At 37.3% G+C, this 20,379-nt stretch overlaps 2 protein-coding genes across 2 annotated transcripts; one reads left to right on the forward strand and one right to left on the reverse strand.

Annotated features, from left to right (window-relative positions):
- Positions 1 to 5,770: 5,770 nt before the first annotated feature.
- Positions 5,771 to 9,151, forward strand: LOC106926762 (uncharacterized). The gene is made up of 3 exons (XM_088011195.1): positions 5,771 to 5,872; positions 6,324 to 6,410; positions 7,760 to 9,151. The coding sequence occupies exons 2-3, from the start codon at positions 6,345 to 6,347 to the stop codon at positions 8,153 to 8,155; spliced, it is 462 nt and encodes a 153-aa protein (XP_087867321.1). The 5' UTR covers positions 5,771 to 5,872; positions 6,324 to 6,344; the 3' UTR covers positions 8,156 to 9,151.
- A 4,971-nt stretch (positions 9,152 to 14,122) lies between these two features.
- spp1 (secreted phosphoprotein 1) lies at positions 14,123 to 20,097 on the reverse strand. Its single transcript, XM_015001885.2, has 8 exons — positions 19,994 to 20,097; positions 17,224 to 17,287; positions 17,109 to 17,153; positions 16,963 to 17,037; positions 16,469 to 16,531; positions 16,276 to 16,386; positions 15,841 to 16,167; positions 14,123 to 15,276 (listed from the first exon to the last, which is right to left on the reverse strand). The coding sequence occupies exons 2-8, from the start codon at positions 17,275 to 17,277 to the stop codon at positions 14,872 to 14,874; spliced, it is 1,080 nt and encodes a 359-aa protein (XP_014857371.2). The 5' UTR covers positions 17,278 to 17,287; positions 19,994 to 20,097; the 3' UTR covers positions 14,123 to 14,871.
- Positions 20,098 to 20,379: the final 282 nt, after the last annotated feature.

The following is a 20,379-nucleotide window of genomic DNA, read 5'->3' on the forward strand; positions in this document are numbered from 1 at the left end:
TTGGTTTGGTTTCTGTGAGGATAACAAGTTCAATCAGGCAGCTGATCTTGACAGATCAATTAAAATATCCTGATATTTTCCTAAACTTTTAATGACTTTCATGATGTTGGGATTAGATTAAATCTGGAGCTGAACGTTTCTGATGCAGTTTGTGGTTTTAAAACAGGAACATTCATGTTTTACTCAGGTAAATCATCTGCAGTGGGTTTCTTTCTCATTCCAAAGCAGCTTCCATTTCCCACAAAGATTTTATCTTTTACAGAAAATGATTTTCTGCCAGAGAGCGGCTGAAGGTGCTGATGTTTGTGAATCTTTGGACCTGAAATCAGTTCCTTGTTTGGAGAAACAGTTTATCATAGTTAAAGTAACTAGAGTAAATATATCAGGCCCAAACAGACTGTTAATTAAAATTAATGAAAACATTCCTCCATAACCCACATTGCATGTTTTTTTTTTAAAACTGCGAGTCCCAACAGAAGAGTTCAGCAGATACATTTGTTAAAAAATAAAACAGCATATTAGACAAATGTTGCAATATTTTCTTCCAGAAGAGAAACACTGCAAAACCACAAAATATTACCAGCTAGTTTCTAGCGCAAATATTTTAATACACTTAAAATAAGACAAAATTAACTTACAAATAACTTTTCAGCTAGAAATATGAGGTTGTTTTAAGTCAAAAATGTCTTCATGTTTATGAAAATGTACGAGTTCCATTGGCAGATTATTTCACTTTAACATCTTAATCAATATTAAGGAATTATTACTTAAAACAAGTTCGTATATCATGCTGAGAAGTTTTAAAACTTAAGCTTGACAAACATTACCATGAAAAATAACTGGTAAATGTTTTATAACAAATAATTCCTTTCACAGTTGTAGAATCGGTAGATAATTACAAAAAAAAAGCTAAATAGACAAAATTCAGTTTGCGTTTTAGCTTATAGATCAAGTAAATTATGATTTTTAATTTATTAGTTCACATTTTCATAGAACTGATTTCAAACCGCTATGCTAACATTAGCATCAGATACAGTTCCCCCGGTAATAAACTGGATATTACTTCCCTAATAGAGTACAATAGAGTAAATATCAATCTAGCTTTCAAAACAATCATAAACGGACATGAATCAGTTCTTCTGATGAAAGTAAACTGGAGAAAAGTGGGACAGCTTTACCGAAGTCGTGATTTGAGCTGCGCGGTGTCCGTAGCTCTTTTTGCGGCGCGTGCAAAGCGCCCTGAACAAGCGCGTGCGGTGCGGTACGGAGACGCAGGGGAAACACGAATTTACGCAACGGTCACAACAAGGGCTCCGGCTGATGACGTCACGCAACCACAAGGCGCAACCACAGGAAAAAAACTGTGCAACGTACACAGTGACTGTGTATCCAACTGAATGAAGAAACCACTGAGGGAAAGTTATGAGTCTCATCCTTAAGGATTCTGTTTGGAGGGAAAGAAGGATTCTGATGAAATGGGTTGGAGAATGAAGTCGATCATCATCGACTCCATTTCATATTAGTTAACTTAAGGAGAGCATAATTTAATGCCATTTATCTATTGATGACTTGTTTTCAGTGTTTGTATGTCAAAGACTTGCTAACAAAATGTATGGCTCTGTTCTGAAGCATCACTGGAGCTTCTCACCCTTGTAACAATCCTGTTGTAAGAATTTGGGCCACGTTTAAAATAGATGAGATTTCTGGCTGAACTCAAGTCAAGTCTCCGGTTTTGGCCTGGAAAATGTCCAAAACAACCCGTTCTTATGTTAGTCTCCTCCCCTATTTCCCGTACTCACGTCCAAAACTTTACATGTTTTGGACTTGAGCTTTAATTGGAGTTCCAGAAATGACCATAAGGTGACATCCTGCTATGGAGTGAGGCAAAGGAGGAGTACCAGGATGTATCGACAATCAATCCACTCAATGCAGTGAATTTACCCCTCCCCAAAACTGCAACTGGTGGATCAGATATATTATGACACCAGAATTCAAAGTTAACATTTAGATATTTGATCAAAGGATGACGCGCTGTGGGAGGCATCACTCGACACAATGGAGATAAAACTTCTTTCCACTTCATTGGTCTCCAGCTGAACTGTAAAGAAAAATAATGATTGTGGATTATAGTCACTTGCATGATACTTGGTGGTCTTGCATTTATTCCAAACCCCAGTTCCAGCCAAAGAGACCATCAGATTCAACATTAGTCTCATGCAGTTGGGTCCTTAAGGGCCTTCTGGAACCACCTGCCTTGTTTTTAAGGTCCCTTTAACCTGGAATCCAGTGACTGGAGCAAAGCAGCATTTTTTTGAAAGCTAAATGTTGAAACTGAAATGGGAACAGTTTGGTGGAAAAGACGAAGAAGATGACAGAATTGGATAGAAAATAAGAATAAAAATTATTGGTAATTTAAAACTTTTCCAAATTAAAGAACACCAAAGCCTTTTATTGTAAATACCTATAATGAATGTAAATAAGTAGCCAGATTATTTCTTGTCTTTTATCTAAACTGGCCTTAATTCTTTACTCATGCACAAATGTGTAATTTTAACCACATTCCAAGTCACTGTTTACTTGCCTAAATATAATTTGAGCGCTTCCTGAACATGACCACAGACTCGGTGGTGATGTTCATCCCTGAGCTGAACTGGGATTTTCCCACCAGTGGATTCTAAATAATGCGTCTGCAGCAGCTTCTTGTCGTTTGTTATTCTGACTCGGACGTGTTTATTCACCGAGTCCCGCTGTGCGACCGAGGCTGGATTATCAGGAAGTCGGTTTACTATGTCTAATCCAAATCGTCTGCACGCAACATTTCTGCACTCACCACAAGGAGGAAGTTATTTTTTATGTTATCACTTGATTTATGCCTGCATATGCGCTTCTGTAGTTTCATCAAAAATATGTAAAAATACTTGGTTGAAATAGTGCTGCTGTCACCGGATCATGAATGAATGACTTATTTGTGTTTCAGTTCTGTGGGTTGGTATTGTGATGATTATCTGAATGACAAAAAGTCCAAATAAGGTGTTTTTATTGGAGGATAATGATTCAAAAACACATTTATGCAACTAGCTAGCTGGTGAGTTTACATAATGCTAAAATGACCTGCTGCTTTTTGAAGTAATGCTAGTTAGCTTAGCATAGATACCTTTAGCTAATATGTAAAAACACAGAAAATCACGATGTCACCAGGTGACCTTTGACCCCATCCAATCACTGAATAAACACATTTATCTGTTCTAAAACAGATAAATGTGTGGATGAGACAAAACTTTCTCCAGCTGAACAGAAACAAAACTGAAGTTATTATTTTTGGACCTAAAGAGGAGCGAACTAGAGTTATAGATCTAAAGTTATAGATCTAAAGTTGTAGATCTAAAGTTACAGATCTAGAGTCAATGCTCAGCTTCAGTTATTACAACTACAACCAGCGATCAGCCCGAAACCTGGGAGTAGTGATGGATTCTGACCTGAACCTTCAGAGCCACATAAAGACAGTCACAAAGTCGGCCTTCCAGAAAACTGTAAAGCAGCTGAAACACCTTTAAATCTCAACTTAAAACCAACCTGTTTAGAGTTGCTTATGACTAAATTAGGGTTAGACTGTGGGTTTTGATGTCTTTGATGTTTTTGATGTTTTTGATGTTTTTATCTTTACTTTTTATCTATTTATTAATTTCTTTTAAATGGCGTTTTAACTAAAACTCTGAGGTTTAATAATCCTTGTCAAATGGCGTTTTGACTAAAAATCTGTAAATTCTGTCCTGTCAGGCGACGGGGCCTGGATAATACCCGTGTTAAACGGACGGCGGAGTCCGGCGAAGACAGGAACTTAAATTCTGTAACAAAAGTTTGTTTTTATTTTTTTTAAAATCTTTTTTAACCTTTTTCTTTTTTTTCAAAATCTCTTTCTCTTTCTTACTGTTTATTCAATGTCACATGCTGTTCTTTTTTTTTCTTTAATTATGTAAAGCACCTTGAAATGCCTTGCTGCTGAAATGTGCTATACAAATAAAATTTGTTTGATTGATCTCTATACTTATATGTATATGACTCATTGTTTGTGGTACAAGTTCACACTGGCTGCTGTGTTTACTGTCGGTTTTATAAATGGTTCCTGGGTTCTGCATTCTTTGTGCTGGTTTGGTCCCTGAAATGAAACCGTCCTCCGACTCGTTCATGATTCACGATGAGGTCTGCGCAGGAATTTCTCAAGCAGCAGCCGAGAGGAAGAGAGGTGGGGAAAGACTCACGATGGTGAAGTAACACGGTGGTGTCGCACGTCGGATCAAAGTCTGGCTTCGCTCCGTCTCAAATGCTACATTCCTGCACAAAACTCCAGGAAACTGAACTGCTATTATGTCACATCATTTTACTGTCATCATGTCAAATTCACATAAATTGGTGACGCGGAGTTGATTAATTTTAACTTTATAAAAAAAAGTTCTTGTAGGTATTTTAGTTTTAGCCAAAACAAAATTTTATTCTATACAACCTTGAACCGTTATGCTAAAAATAGGTGTCTGAATATCTGTGATTTGGATCATTTACAAATCAGAAAATCCATACAGTCTATCATTAGATATTGATAAATGTGTTAAAGTCAGATCACATGTGAAGCTCAGGTGTACACAAAAAGTGCCAAAAGTGTTAAAATAAATACGGTACAACCTTAAATGTCAAATTCCTTCATCATGCAGATAGTTTCACCTTTAAAGACACTGTTGACATATTTGGTTCTTTCATTTAAAAGAATTGTCATAGAAAAAGCAGTAGAGTCCATTTTTCACGTTCCTTGACGTCTGATTGGCTGACAGGGTTTCCTGATGACTCCTTCCCTGAAGGCGAGGCTAGCTAGACTCAAAAAGTCAGAAAAATAAACAGAACCGAATCCAATCTGCTTGTCAGATTCAGCTTAAGTAAATGTTTTTGTTTGCATCATGTTTATTTAATACCGAGGTCACACTGCAAGATAATTAAACCCATTCTGACCCGATTTTTCTCTTCCGACAATCAGAATTCACATTTTCCACGAATTTATACTTAAATTTAGGTTTCTACTGCTTCTAAAAACAACCCAGGCCCTTAAAAAAACACAACTTTTAAATATTAAAAAAAAAAACTTTCAAACGTAACGTCACAAATCAGCACGTTGCTCCTCACCTAGCAACCTCAGTGAACAGTCTGTTACTTAGCAACCCCAGCAGAGCTCTGCCGGAGCTCATTTCTTCTGAAATAATGAGCTCATTATTTCAGCTCAACAAATGTAAGCGTTGAGTGGGGAGGCGTGGCCAGCAGCAGATTGTTTGGATTTAAAGTGACCAGACGCCATAAAACAGCTAAAATCTCATTATCTAAGAATGATTTTGTGCAATAAAGAAGAATGTAATGAATATGTTTTGTATAGGCCATAGACATATCCTAACATGTTCAAGGAAGCAGTTTGTCACCTTTAATTTGCTCAGAATCCTTCTATGTTTTCAGTTAATTTAACTTTTTGAAGTTAAATTAACTTCTATATTGCTGTGTCTTAAATTTAAAAGGTCGCGTGTTCAGTAGCGTGTTTAGAATCATTTCCTGTAGATTTGATTTCACAGTAAAAGTCTCGACACAAAGAGCTGCTGGTTATTCTGGACCGTGTGGTAAACCTCCCGCTCTGCTCCTCCTCTGCACCTCAGACCAGGGAAAACCGATGTTACACAACCGCCGCCCAGGTCTGCCGTCCATCACGGCCCGACCCGACCAGAACCCGCCCCCCCGCTGAGCCCGGCCCAGATAAAGGAAGCAGCGCCTGCAGGAAGCTCAGAGGCATTTCTGCACCGAAACGCTGAGTCCTTCAGATTCAACACAGGATTTAACACAACAGGTGAGGAGCTGCTGGAGTTCTGATCTACTTTGATAACTTAAAAAAGGTTTTATTTATATATTCATGGAGTTTTGTCAAAGTTTAGAGAAAGTAATCAAATTGTACTGCAAAAATTGACCAAGTATTTTTGAGTTTTTAGTCCAAAATACACTTTAATGAAACAAAACTACTTAAGGAAAGCAGGACAGATTGTTTCACTTACAACATGACATTTTTCACGTTAAAAATGAAATAATCTGGTTTTACTTTTATCAGTATTAAGGAATTATTTACTTAAACTCTGATACTTTGCAGAAAAGTTACTTGTTTTGTCTTATTTCAAATATAATGAGACATTTGTACTATAAACTAGATTAAAATACTTGGTGGGATTTTGTGTTTTTGCAGTGTTAAAGTGACCTGCGTGTTTTTTTTTATCAGTTTAAATGTGATTCTTGTTGATGTTTCTTAGAGAGACGGTAAACAACCAGAGATGAGGCTGCTGAACGTCGCTCTCCTCGTTGCTGTTCTTCTCACAGCGACGATGGATGCTAAACCGGTAAAAACCCTGCAAATACAGCAGCTTCTATCATTTAACATTACTATTTTCTGTTATAATTATTACTGAGAATCAGTTTTAATCCACAATCTAAATCATTTTTCTTCATATTTTTTGCACTCTATTGAGTTAGAGGTGTGTTTTTTATGATTTAATTTTTATTCTCTCTATTTATTTATCTCTCTATTTAAACTCTACACATTTCTCAGTTTTGTTACCTAATTAAACAAAGAAGGAGCCAGAATGGAAAAGATTAGTTTGTTATTTTGGAGGATTTTTGACCAACTCTTCTGTCTAATATTGCTTTGCTTCATTTTTTCCTCTGTAACATTTCATCTGGGCTTTGACTAGACCAGGGGTGCCCAAAGTTTTCCATTCCAGGACTCCCCAAAACATCACTCACTTCTAGACGGGGATTTCTTTGCAAATAAACAGATGATTCTATGAAATATGTAAAGAAAAAATATTTTAGAATGTTTTTATCACTTTTATCATATTTGTTTAGCATAAATGCAGCATTAGAAGTTTGGTTTTAATCGTCCATCTTTCATTAATTTGATTAATCAGAAAGATGAGTGTAGCAAATAACATTTAATAAGTTATTTTAACTCATATTTTCTAATGATTGAAATTAAGGTTATAATTTATGATAAAAAATACATTTAAAAATATCAGATAAAATGTATTAGCTGCATTTTTTTAAGTTTTGCATTTTTTTCACAGCTTCCCTCCAGGTTTCAGAGACCGCCATGGCGCCACCTGCTGGCCCTTGAAGGGCCCGCAGGCCCATTTTGAGAAACACTGGACTAGCCCATTAAACAGTGACATAATGTAACTCTATAGTGTTTTGATGTACTGGGAAAAAAAAAAACAAACATCAACTAAACTATCAATTATTCTGATGATTAATCGATTAGTTGGATAAAAAATGTCACATTTTACAGAGTTTTTATTTAATCAGTACTGCCAAAACTTTACAAAAATATGTACATAAAGTCATAATATTACAAGAATAAAGTGAAGTCATAATGTTGCGAGTATTAAATCGTAATATTATGACTTTATTTTCGTAATTTTATTAATATTATTTGCTTAGTATGGCGCTAATACTCCGTTGTAACAGACAACAGTTTTGAGAGACAAGACACACACACACACACACACACGCACACACACACACACACACACACACACACACAGAGTGGTTGTCCTCCGTTTTCCACAAAAAACTTCAATCAAAGTCGACTTTCTTTCTCTGTAAATATCGTCTGGTTCGTTTAAAGAGCACAAAGTCAGAAATCTGAGGAATGAAACGTTTATTCTCGCTTCGTTTTGGATTTTCTCCTCAGATCCGCCACAGACACGACGCCGACATCCCCGACAAGAACCAGCCGCAGCGATACCTGGCGGAACTTTCCGAAGGCTCCGAGGAATCCTCCGAGGAGTCCTCCGAGGAAGAGACTGAGGAAGAGGAGGAGGAGGAGGAAGAGGAAGTAGTAGTGGACGTGACGGAGGCCGCCACCATCCCGCCCTTGCTGGTCGTGACCACGGATTCGCTGACGTTCACCTCGGGAGACGGCAGCACGCTGGCGCCGGAGCCGGACACGGCCAGCACGGCCGGGCCGGTGATCATGATCCGGGAGACGACGCCGGAGCCGGCGGTCACCGGCGTGACGGCTGACGTCACCACCGCCGGCGTGGTTCCCACGTCACTAAGAGCTACGGAAATGAGGGGAGATATCTGAAACTCCGTTATGTTCAGGGGAGATCAAAGTGTGGGGCGGGGGCCATTTGTGGCCCCTGGAATGATTGTGTGTGGCCCCTGATTTAAGTTCATGTTCAATACAAGTTTGGATTCTATTTTTATTTAGGACAAAATAAAATATTCTGACTTTGATGGAGCATTGGGACCACAACAAGAAAAAAAAGAACAAACAAAGAAAATAAAGACTTTTAAAGTTGTACAAGAATAAAGTCAGATTTAACAGAATAAATTCATATTATTTTAAATTGTTTTGATTATTTTGACTATATTTTCAAAATATTACATCTTTATTCTATTATTTTGACTTTATTCTTATATTATTGCAACTTTATTCTCAAAATTGTTTTGACTTTTTTCTCGTAATTTTATAATTTTGTTCTCATCGTTAATTTTTTTTATTTATGGCCGTAAATCTCTGACTTATCTTGCAACAGAAAATATTGGCTAACACACAAATATTTGTGGTTAAATAACCACACCTTTTGCATTTTTACTTTTACCCAAATCTACATTTTATTAATTTAATAAACTTGGCTAAATAAAGTGACCTAAACCCTGATTTTGATTAAATTGTGACCTATATTTTTTTCTTTCTTGATACATAGAAAATTTGCAAAATTGCTTTTATTAAGATAAACCTACAGAACACTTTTTAAGTTTTGCATGTTTATTTTAGTAGGTAAAATGGTTTAATGTAAATTACTGAACATGAATGGGATGTTTTGTCCCAACCTTTCCTGCCACTGAATATTTTCTTTATATGGAATAAAAATAATTTTTTACACACATATATAATGTTTACATGTGTAATTGTTTCTCTTTTTAATGTACTGTCCTTTAGACTTGCGGCGTTTCTCCGTCAAGCAGCTTTTTTACTTTTATGTAAAGCAACAAACAAATCTGTGTGTTTGCATGTCAATCTTTGCTGGATTGTAATTTTAACCCTGTTGAGGTGAATAAAGGTTTCTGTTAAGGATTTGCTGCGTTATGATTATTGTATAAACATGTAAATGTGACTAAAACCCAAAGTTTTGTGGTAAACCGCAGCTGGATGTTTATTACGCTGTCGGGTGTGTCGAGGTTTTTAACACGTACAGTTCCTGCCACAGTGCTGATTATGGGTTATAAATTTATATTTTACACAGATTACACACAACATGGGCGACCAAAACAATGCTAGCATCTTTATTTACTCAGAACAGTAACCGGATCTTATGTCCTACATATGAATTATAATTGTAAATAAACAAACTAACATCCACTCCCACTAAATTTCTACTTAAATATGGACAAATGCTGACTGTTGCAGTTTATTTCAAACAAATCTAACATCGAGGAATTTTACAGGACAAACTGGTGAAGATCAGGATCCAGTTAGTCCAAATCCACCAGTTCCAGTAACTGGTTCCTGGTTCCACTGGGTCAGCTGCACACCAGGATGTTTTCCCTCCAGGAGGGAAACCCACACACTGCTCTGCTGGGCAAGACTACAACCGTCTAACACAATTTAATTTTGATATTATAATTTAAATGTTTTTTAATGCCACTAGACAAAATATATATGTGAGGGGAGGAAACAGGAAACTGCTTAAACACTTTTCACCCCTTTCAAAATAAGAGGATGAATAAAGCATCAAATTACTGGAGGAATTCTTAATAGTTTAACAAAAACAAAATAGATAAATAAATTAGAGATTTTGAATATATCAAAAAAAAAAATTTAAAACAAAAGTTAGCAAAAGCGCTAACGTGCTAACTGAAGAATAGTGCAAGAGCAGATCAGCTAATGCTCTATTAGCGGATTAGCGGAAGTGTGTCAACCTCTGGCAGTTATTTGGTTTAATACCGGATCAAAGGGGGATTTGAAAACTATTGATCATTTTATTTCCACTCCACAGTTGGTACCACATAATATCCCAATAAAATAACCTGAAGTTTGAGGTTTTCTCCTCACAAACCTCTGGTCTCCATTTTGGACCAAAGTCCAGAGCATTTGGCCATTGCAGTGAAACTATGTTGTTACTCTATGTCTGGTTACGTAAAATTAGTTTTTATGAAGCTCCTTACTCAGAGGGAGAACAGAGGAGTCCTGATGCTCAAGTCCCAGCATGAACAACCACTGATGGGTTCACTTAATAACACCAATCATAGCTTTGAACAGAGAAACTTTGGGTGACGATAATGTTGCACTGGCACGTAAACCAGCAGGCATTTGTTACACAATAAAAACAAGCAACCTCATGTCCTGCGGGGGTTTAATTGTGTCAGTTATTTAGTTCAGACATCACTAAATGTCGTCTCATTAAAAGGTTTTTTGTTTTGTTGCGTTAGAATCCAGCGATCAGGCCTGAAATCTGGGTTTATTGATGGATTCTGACCTGAACCTTCAGAGTCAATTAAAGATGATTACAAAGTTGGCCTTCTATCACGTTTCTCTAGATCTTTTCCCAAAAAGATCCAGAGAAACTCTGTAGCTCAGAGAACGGACTCAGAACCAGAACCTGTTTAGAGCTGCCTTCGATTAATGATAATGAAAACATTGATTAATATATTGGATGTAATGATAACTACTGGTTACTTCTTCATATACTGAATTAGCTATTTGTGCTTAATTTGTAACTTTAAATTTAAACTGAAACAGCTGGTATATAGTTTTTACTGGATTGGCCTCATGCTGCTAATTAGCTTTAGTTAGTCAACAGCAACAAATGCAAAATAGTTTTAAGAACTGCTAGCTCTTTATTAAAGTATTTAAATGACTTTTGTTGACTAAAAATAAGAGAAATGGAAATAAATTGTGATAATTATTAAGTTTCTGACAGAAAAAAAAAGATAAAGTTTAATTTATTGTTTTCTTTTAACAATTATTTTAAAATGCCATGTCAATTACACCCTTATAATTACACCCAACTCTTCTCTTATAAGTTGGTGATGAACTTCAGGTCTTTCGGGTTGAAAGGCCTCCTTACCATCACCCTAATTTTCTGCTCCCTTTACGTGTTAATTTAAAAAATCTTCTGGAATATCAGTATATGAGACCTGAACAGATGATTTCATTGTCGTGTCGTGAATTCAAGGCTCTTCTGAAGACCCTTTAGTGATTTATCACCATCTAGTGGAGAAAACGAGGAATTGCAGCCTGTTTCCTGGAAGAAAGCTTTTGATTCAACAGGAAAATAAACAAAACTGAAACTAATTATTGGGAGTTTTATGTAATTTTTGTTTGGTATTTGGAAAAAAACGTCATCATCATAAATCCTGTAAATAAACACACATTTAAAGAATTATACCTCACTTTTCTCTTTGACGGTCTTCAATCAACATTTTACACATGTATCAAAAAATACTTAAACTTGAAAACCTTTTGAACATGAAGGATTTGTAAATTTTGCCAGACAGTGAAAATCATGTCTGTGTCTGTATTTGTTATGTAACAGTATTTCACTGTTGTGCAGCTGATATCTGTGTACACAAGTTCAGTTAAAAATAATGTTTGTTTCATTCTTTCTTATATACTAACAGTTTTTACGTGACTTCAATAATTTAATGAATCACCATTCTTCCTTCCTGTCACTGACTCATGTATTTATGACTTGGTTACATGTTCCTGTTTGCTCATAAACCAAAACAGCCTGAATAAAATAAGTTTTCTTTCTTGATTTCAGCTCAGTCGTAGCTCTTCTGCTCTTCATCTTCATGTTTCTTCAGACATTTTTGTCTGTCTCGTCTTTCCTCCTCAGGGGCTTCACGGCCGCAGTCTGAAAGCATCCAGAGAAACCAGGCCTGTAATCAGTTTGACGTTTTTATGTGTCTGCGATATGTTGAAGAGAAGAAAAGAACATAAAAAGACGAGGAGATAAAGTCAAGACAAAGGCCGGTGTTTCATTCTGTCCTGTGGCAGCACATTATAAGTTTTAAAATTACACGATTTTGACAAATTTATGACAATAATGGGGATTAAAATTACCCAGCACTGGATTCTGTGCTGCCACACAAACATCTCTGAGCTGTCTGGGTTTTTTAGGTTTTCTTCTGGTTTCTCCTACTCCAGTCTTTTTATATCTTTCTACGAATATTCCTAGTTAGAACTATTAATATATTATAACTCATTTTAGTAAGAATACATATTACATCATAGCATGGTTTATAATAAGAAAATAGTTCAGAACAGACCAGAAAAAAAATATTTTGTTGTTGAAAAATATGCAGACATCTTTGACCCAGTTACATCCCGATATGTTTAAAAAGAACAGAATAATGGATGATACACAGATTTCTCATTTTCCTCCCACAGTCCAAAAAACACGACTACGCTTTTAATTTGATCTCCAAATTGCTCTCAACTCTTATTTTCATATACCGTATTTTCCGGATTATAAGCTGCTACTGTTTTCCTAAACTTTGAACATTGCAGCTTATATGTGGATATGTCTTCAACCACCAGGGGGCTCTTTAGCAGGAAGTGAATCATTGGAAGTCAAAATTGGAAATAAAAGAAGAAAATGCCCATTAAAACGGAATTAGGTTTTAATAGGGAATTGACATTTGAGAATGTTGATCAGTTAAATAGCACTGAGGGGAAAAGAAGATTTTTCGTTTTTTAAATAATACTGGGATCATTATGAGAATCTGAGGTATAGATATTAGGATCCAATAGATGGCAGTAGTGCAACAATAATGGAAATAATGGATGCAAGCTGGCGTTGAAATCTAAAGAAGAAGAAGAAGAAGAAGAAGAAGAAGAAGGCGCCCATTTTCATTTAGCACATGCTAGTAGCAGACAGTAAGGAGATTTTTCTCTTCAAACTTATACGCCCTCATAATCAGTTCAGTTAAATCTAAACTTGGCAACTTTTTCTTTTTCAACTCTAATAAATGTGATATTCAGTTGACCTGTTATGACTCAATGTTGGGTGTCCGCCCCTCTGCTGCTGCTGCACCTGGAGCGGCAGAGATATCTGCGGCTTATAGTCCAGAAAATATGGTAGTCTATCAAAGAATTTCCGATTTTATGAGGAACACTTTTGCATTTAATCCAATCAATTAGCATCATAAAATGAAAAACAAATAAGCTAACATAGCTATAAAATAACACAAAAGAACAAAATTGTGTAAATTTGGGATTTTTTTTTAAAAGTCTACAAGCATATTTGAGTTTACTGTTTTAGCTAATCTCCGTTAGCTCGCTAAAACAAACAACAACAAACAAGAGGCAAAAATACAGCAGTAGTACAAGCTTTTCTATTCCAATTTTACATTTTATTTGTATAATTTTTGGACAGTTTTTGATTATAAGCATTCCTGTTAGCATATTGTGATACAATGAGTAGCTAACATGTGCTAGCATGACCCGATCACTAGCATAATTTGATTAAAAAAATTACAGTTTTTCGAGTTTTGTGTGTTATAACGACTAAAAGGGTAATAATATGTTCATATTTTATTTTCCCCTTAATTACAATAAAATCAGCAGCATTAGCAAGCTAATTAGCGTGCTAATTTTTAGCACGCTAATGAACGGCTCATTTTAGATTAAACAGGCTTGAGCTACTTTGAAAAGAATGCAGTTTTAATAAATTGTAGATGAGAGACCAAAATATTTCTTTAAGAGCTTCTATGTGTTGTTTTCTGTTAATTTCTTTTTACAAAATAAGAGTTGTGGTTAAAATAAATTTACTATGTGGAGTCATTGTGGTTGATACAAAGTGAAATGCTGCTTAAAGAGCAACAAAAATCATATTTTTGTTGTTTATATAATGAACACTTCAGATAAAATCAAATAACATTATTTTGAAATAAATTACAAGCTATTTTTGCTGATACAGTTTTGAATTTGAAGGATACAAATAATTCAAAACAATACACTCAAAGCTTCATTAAATATTTTAATTTTTTTCCCCCTCAGGCAAATGAAAACAAAACGCCAACATAAAGAGAAAAACAAAAGTTTTTTATATGAAAAAGAACTTTATTATTACTTTAGAAATGGTACAATATGATACATTACAGTAAACAACACTGAAAACACGTAGAGCAGGTAGGATCTGTGCAAATCAACAAGACGTTGCATGTATGAATTTATTTTTACTTCCTGACTGAAGTCTGCACTGCAATGCAGTTTAATCCGTCTGCGTCCTTTTGTGTACAACATATGAACCAGTTAGCAATGAAGCATTAGCCACACTGGCTACACATTTCCATTTACACTCAAAATATTCCAAGTAATTGTTTTAAAAATGTTCATTTTCCTCTAATTCTAAAGCACAGAAATCAGTTTGCAGATAGCAGTTATTAAATGCGGATTGCCTTGTTTGTTGGAGTAAACAAGAGGATTTAATGGAGCAGTTCTGACTTGCAGTTGGAGGGTGAATGGGGGCAGAGGGCTTCCTGTAGAGGTCGTCATGGTGACCATCCTCTGCCTTCTCCTCTCTGGGACCAGTTAACCTACACACCACAGGAAGCAGGAGGTATTGCCTTGTTTAAATAAACCCACAGCAGGAACGTTTGTTTTCATCCAGAAATAATCAGATAAATAATGCAGGAGAATATTAGAGCTATTAGTAAAGAAGCTGTGGTTTCCCTGTTTGACCCTGCAGTTCTAGTGGCCTCAGGAGAGGAGAGAGGGGAGGTCTGTCCTCCAGGACGCAGCTGTTTTCGTCACCATCACGCCGCCGTCCACCCCGCTTCCTGGACGCCTTACTTGGCGGTGACGACTACCGGCGTGTCGGTGGGGTTCGGTCCCGCCCCGTCCTCGTCCGAGTCGCTTTCCACGCTGTCGTCTTCGTCCGAGTCGCTGTCGGCGGCGCCGGGTGTGGCGGTGGCCTCCTCGCTGCTCTGGGTGTCCTCGGATTCGGCGCTGGCGCTGTCACTAGGGGAGCTGGCACCTTCCTCCTCCTCCTCTTCCTCCGGAGTGCTGCTGCTTTCGCTGTCGTTGGCGGTGGACGCCCCGCTGCTGGCGCTGTCGTCCTCAGCGGGAACGGCGGCCTGCCGGGCGCTGGCGTCCTGGTCCTGGGAGAGTCCAGAAGAGGCGTCCAGGCCCTGGGTCTCCACCTCTGGGGTGCTGGTGTCCTCTTCCATGATGTCAGAGTGGATCTGCAAAGCCTGAAAGTCAGAAGTCATTCAGTCAGAACCGATCTGATAATGTCAGAACACTAAGAGAAACTACTGATATGTATCAGCTTGGGAACCATTTCTAAGGTTTGGGATGCAAGAGAAGCACAACTAAAGCTACGATCCACAACCGGGTGAACCTTTACAGGAGAGGCCAGCTGACCACATTTACTCCAACAGATCAATAACTGCATATAATTGTGTAAATTAGAATCATAAAAATAATTTAATTTAGTGGAAACAGCAAAGCTGCACTGGGTCGTTTTCTGGGCTGCTTCAAAATGAATGTATTTCACAAAACTGCAATGGAAACAGTTTTTTCACAACACAGGAGTCATGTGATCAACAGCCGAAGGCAGAAACTATAACAAAGACAGGAAGTGGCAGGACGATGGTGCGCCATGCTTTTCATTGCATTTCTCATTTAATGGAAATGCCACAACTGCAACAAGACAAACCTGACGCCATTCAACATTGTGAAAAAGGAAGTAATGCTAGTGTTTCCTTCAGAGGTGAACATTTCTGCCACTTCCTCAGAGGAGGGCTAACCTGTACCTTGTAAAGCTTTGGGAACTTCTCCACCTCGTTGCCGTTAGTCATGTCGTAGGCCACCTTCTTGCCAACAATCTCGTAGGATTTGTAGGGGTTGGGGCCCTTCTGGTAGGACTTCTCCTCCACATACATGATGGACTTGTAGTCGTCGGTGTATCCTCCCAAACTGTCCCCGCGACCGGCGTCAGGGTCGGTGACGACGGTCGGCTCGATGGCTTCCTGCGTGGTCTCCGGCTCGACGACGCCGGGCGTTGGGGTGACGGTGACGGGCACCGGGGTGGACGACTCTCCAGACTCTGAGTCTGAGTCAGATTCCTCCTCATCTGTGTCCTGTGATTGGAAATATGGACATATTTAGATAACCTCTGAGTCAGAGGACGATTTCAAAAGTCACCAGCAAAGATAATGGAGAAGAAACAAATATAGCATTTTACTCACACTCTCCTCTTTGTCATCATCGTCGTCATCGCTGTCCTCACTGGTGACAGAACTGGTGTCTGCATGTGCAACACCAGCTTTGACCTGCACTGGGAGCCCAGCCGGCGCCTCCTGTACGAACCCAAAACAGGCAAAACTGAAGGATCTGGTGGACAGTTGAGACTCACTTCCTGTCTGATCCCCAGAATCTCACCTGAGTTTCATCTGAAGCATCTTCACTCTCATCTGATGCAGACTGAGCTGGAGCTACAACTTTCTGCAGAAGAGCAGGAAAATTTCATTAATTTCCTTCGTTTAGCTCTAATGGTTTTGAAAAAAGAATCTGGCTGGAGCCGAACAGTGTTAAGCTGGACATGAGGCTGAAATCAGGCAGATTTCCAAACTCAAGCAGGATTTCAATGTGCAGAACAACAATAGGAAGGAAGGAATGGAAGCAAATATTCACAAAATGGAATAAGCAGCAACCCAGATTTACTGTCAACACATCACCGATTATACATTTAGTTAAGGACAAAATAGTATAGTATCACGAGAAAATAGTAAGAAAACTTTTGTTTAAGACACTTTTAAAGAAATTTCAGCTGCTTGGACTTAAAAAAAGGCAAATATATGTCAATTAACTGACAGAAATACTTCATATTACAGTTTTTATCTTTATGCTGCATCTGGATTTAAAACCGATTTTACCTGAACTGGAGCCGATCGTGACTTAGAAAGAACATTTTGCTGTTTTCTGATGACCGGGCGCGCTGGTCTTCTCACCTGTTCACATCACACACATAATAATTATTTTATGCATAAATCACAAACTCATTTCTCTCTCTGATACTCACCACCTCCTCAGAGCTGTCGGAGCTTTCACTGTTAGGTTTTCTCGCCTAGAAAAAATAAACATCAACTGAATATAATCACAAAAGCACTTCCTGAATTTAATCGAATAAAACTCACCGGTCGGCAGAGAACTGTGGCGAAGAGCAGGACGAAAACAATGGCCACCTTCATAGTGGGAGAACTGGGAACCAGAACAGGTCAAACAAAATAAAACTATAAAACATAACCAAGACACCAAAATACACGTCTGGCGGCCATAACTTCACAGGAAACACAATGACATGTCAAACTTAACATCAGCTCACTGGAGATTCCTGCCTAAGAATGGAGGCTGCCGGGTCACATGACCGTTAACTAGTCCTGGTATGTCACAGGAAGTCATTAAAGTCTTAATTAGAGACCAAAAGGAGAAGTTATGAGTCCCTGAATTAAAACACTTGAGCTTTTTCTCTGTCATCAGGGCCAGAAAATCACATGGTGGTTTCATGAACCGTGAGATACGACAAGATTTTTTTGGCTGAATCGGGTTAAAAGACGGGAGAAAATAAGATACAAGAATGTCTGGAAATAGTCCAGCTGTAAAGGAGATTACAGGGGTCAAAGTCTGAGCTGTTTTCTTTAAATCAGTCTCTTCACAATAAACATGCAGTCGGTTTAAGGATGAAGAGTGAAGAATAAATGCATTTTTAGCCAGAGGTTGTAGTTACATGTAACCGTGTGGTGAATCTGTTGGACACCAGCTAAAGACTTTGACATTCAATCACTGCAACTAGTTTCCTTGTGGGAGGATCAGTCTGAATGCCTGCTTCTATGTTTTAATGATGGACTCCTCGTGCAGCGTGTATTTACTGGGTTATAACTGGAAAGCCGCAGCGCAGCCGGAGCTCCATGGACGCCCATAGGACTACATGCGTAGGTATTTTTAAATGTCTATCTTTGTCCCGAGTGCATGACCTTGAAGATGAGGACATTTGGAGTTGAATTGATTGGAAATGAAGTCTTGTTTTCAGGATGGATTTTCTGTGGGTGACAGGAAGCTAGCTAATCGTTGTTTTGAGGACGGAGTTCAAAAACATTTCTGGTCCGTCTTTAAAATTTTATTCAGAGAAACAAGTTTGTTTTGTGTTAGATGAGAAAAAAGTGATACTATGATGATTAAAAACAAAAAAGGATAAATTTGGAAAGTCTGTTAAAGCTAGCTGATGTTAAAGCTAATCGATTAGCATAGCTTAGCATAGCTATGAATTAAATGAAAAAAAAATCAACAAAAAATTCTTAAGTTAGGTAATTATGAAGTTAGTTGTGCTGTAATACAAGCTATAAAATAAGAAAACATTTAAGTATGGGAAACTAGCAGGTAGCATAATTTGTAATGCTAACGGCTATAAGTTTACTTTAAAGGAGAAGCTGAGTGAAACATACTTGGTATGTTTTTTTATGATTTCTAAGCTATCATATGTTTAGCTATGAAGATAATTAAACCTCTAAAGTATGAAAACATTTCCATCTTGGAAGTTAGCAAGTCACAAGAACGTTTTTGATGCTAATTAGCTTTAATTTAAAGGATAAGTTGGAGAAAATATACTTAACTTACTTAAAAATATTTACTGGTGATTTCAAAGCCTAGTTATGACATAAAATATCTTCTAATAAACCTGTGAGGTTAGAAAACATTCTTATCTTGGAAGCTAAGAGCTAGCAGATACATTTCAATGCTAATGGTTAGAAATAGCTTTACTTTAAGAGGAGAAGTTTAGGGAAACAAACTTTAATTGTGATTTTTATCATATGTTTAACTATGAAGATTATTGATCTAAAATAAAACCTAAAAGAAAATAAAACTGCTACCTTTTAAGCTAGCAGCTAAAAATTACCATTATATGCTAACTGCTAAACATATGTTTGTTTTAAAGAACCAGAGAAGTGAAAGATACATATTTTAATTATCTAAACCTTTTTTAAATTTTATTTTTTGTCTTGTTAGATAGTTAAACTAAAACCTGCAAAGGAAGATTGGAAAGATAACACTTTGCTTTTCCAACAGTTTGATGTATTTTTGTTTTAAAGAATAAATTTAACACAACACTGTGAATAATTTAGAAAATATTTTCTCAGTCTCTTGCAGCAAACAATCTTTTAATGATACCAAAGACAACTTGTGTTTATTTTAACATGCATGTGATGTTTGACAGTTTCCTAAAACTGTAAAAAAAAGTTAATGAATCAAAACTAAAAATATGAACTAGCTCCTTTAATGTTGGTTCTAAACATCTGAAATGTTATTTGGAAATAAGGAAATGATGATAATGTGCAAAACTAAATTCATATTATATGCTAATTTTTTTTCTTGGTAATATAAATCTGAGTCGTAATATATCTGAAACTACTTTTAAATCTTACATGAGTATTGATTAATTCCAGATAAAATTGCCTTCAATTAATTGATTGATTTTACTTGTTTTATATTCACTGGTTTGCAGTAGAATAACATTTTGAAGAAATGTTTTAATTTGGCTACAAGATCAAATCCTCCACACAGATTTTCAAGTCAAAAACAAAAACATTCCTGTTATGACAGCGTTTTGGTTTGAGGTTTTCTGCCAAACTTTTAAACTTGAACTCTGAAATTGTTTCCTGTTCTAATATTGAAAAGAAGAAATGAAAGTAAAGCTGAGAATAGATTGAATTTCTACAGTTATTCTCCATTTAACCCTGAAAGAAAACTACATGTTAGTCTCTGCAGTAAACATTTCGGTTCTGCACTGAAAACAAACCTCACATATCGACTAGCTCAGCCTCTTACTGTGAGTTTAGCTATTTTCACACAATAAGCAAAAGCATCTGTTCAGAACAACAATGATAAAAATAACCATGCATCCATCCTGACCTTGGTTCAACAGAAGAATATCAGCAGGTGAGGTCAGTCTTTACTTTATCTCCTGGACTTTTCTCGGTCTACTGCTGGAACCGAGGCTCCTGGTTGGCTTTTAAGCCCTGGGACCTCGCAGGAGCAGCCAATCAGAGCAGAGTTTGTGATGTCATGAGGTTAACCGCTCCTGGTCCACCTCTCCTCTCTTCTCCCACTCTTCCTGTGGTTGGTGTTGTGCTGGCAGATGCACTCATGCATACATACATGCTCAAAACTCCAACATGTGAGCGCGCTCCTGCGTTCTGCTCTCTCATGCTGATGGAGTGTGGAGTTAATTTAAGCTCATGTTCGGACAAGCGCAGGGGAAAACCAGCAGCCTATAGATGTAGGTGGCATGACGGTGA

The sequence above is a fragment of the Poecilia mexicana genome, unplaced genomic scaffold (assembly GCF_051168715.1).
Source record: "Poecilia mexicana isolate PSO_F unplaced genomic scaffold, ASM5116871v1 scaffold_12, whole genome shotgun sequence".
NCBI lineage: Eukaryota > Metazoa > Chordata > Actinopteri > Cyprinodontiformes > Poeciliidae > Poecilia > Poecilia mexicana.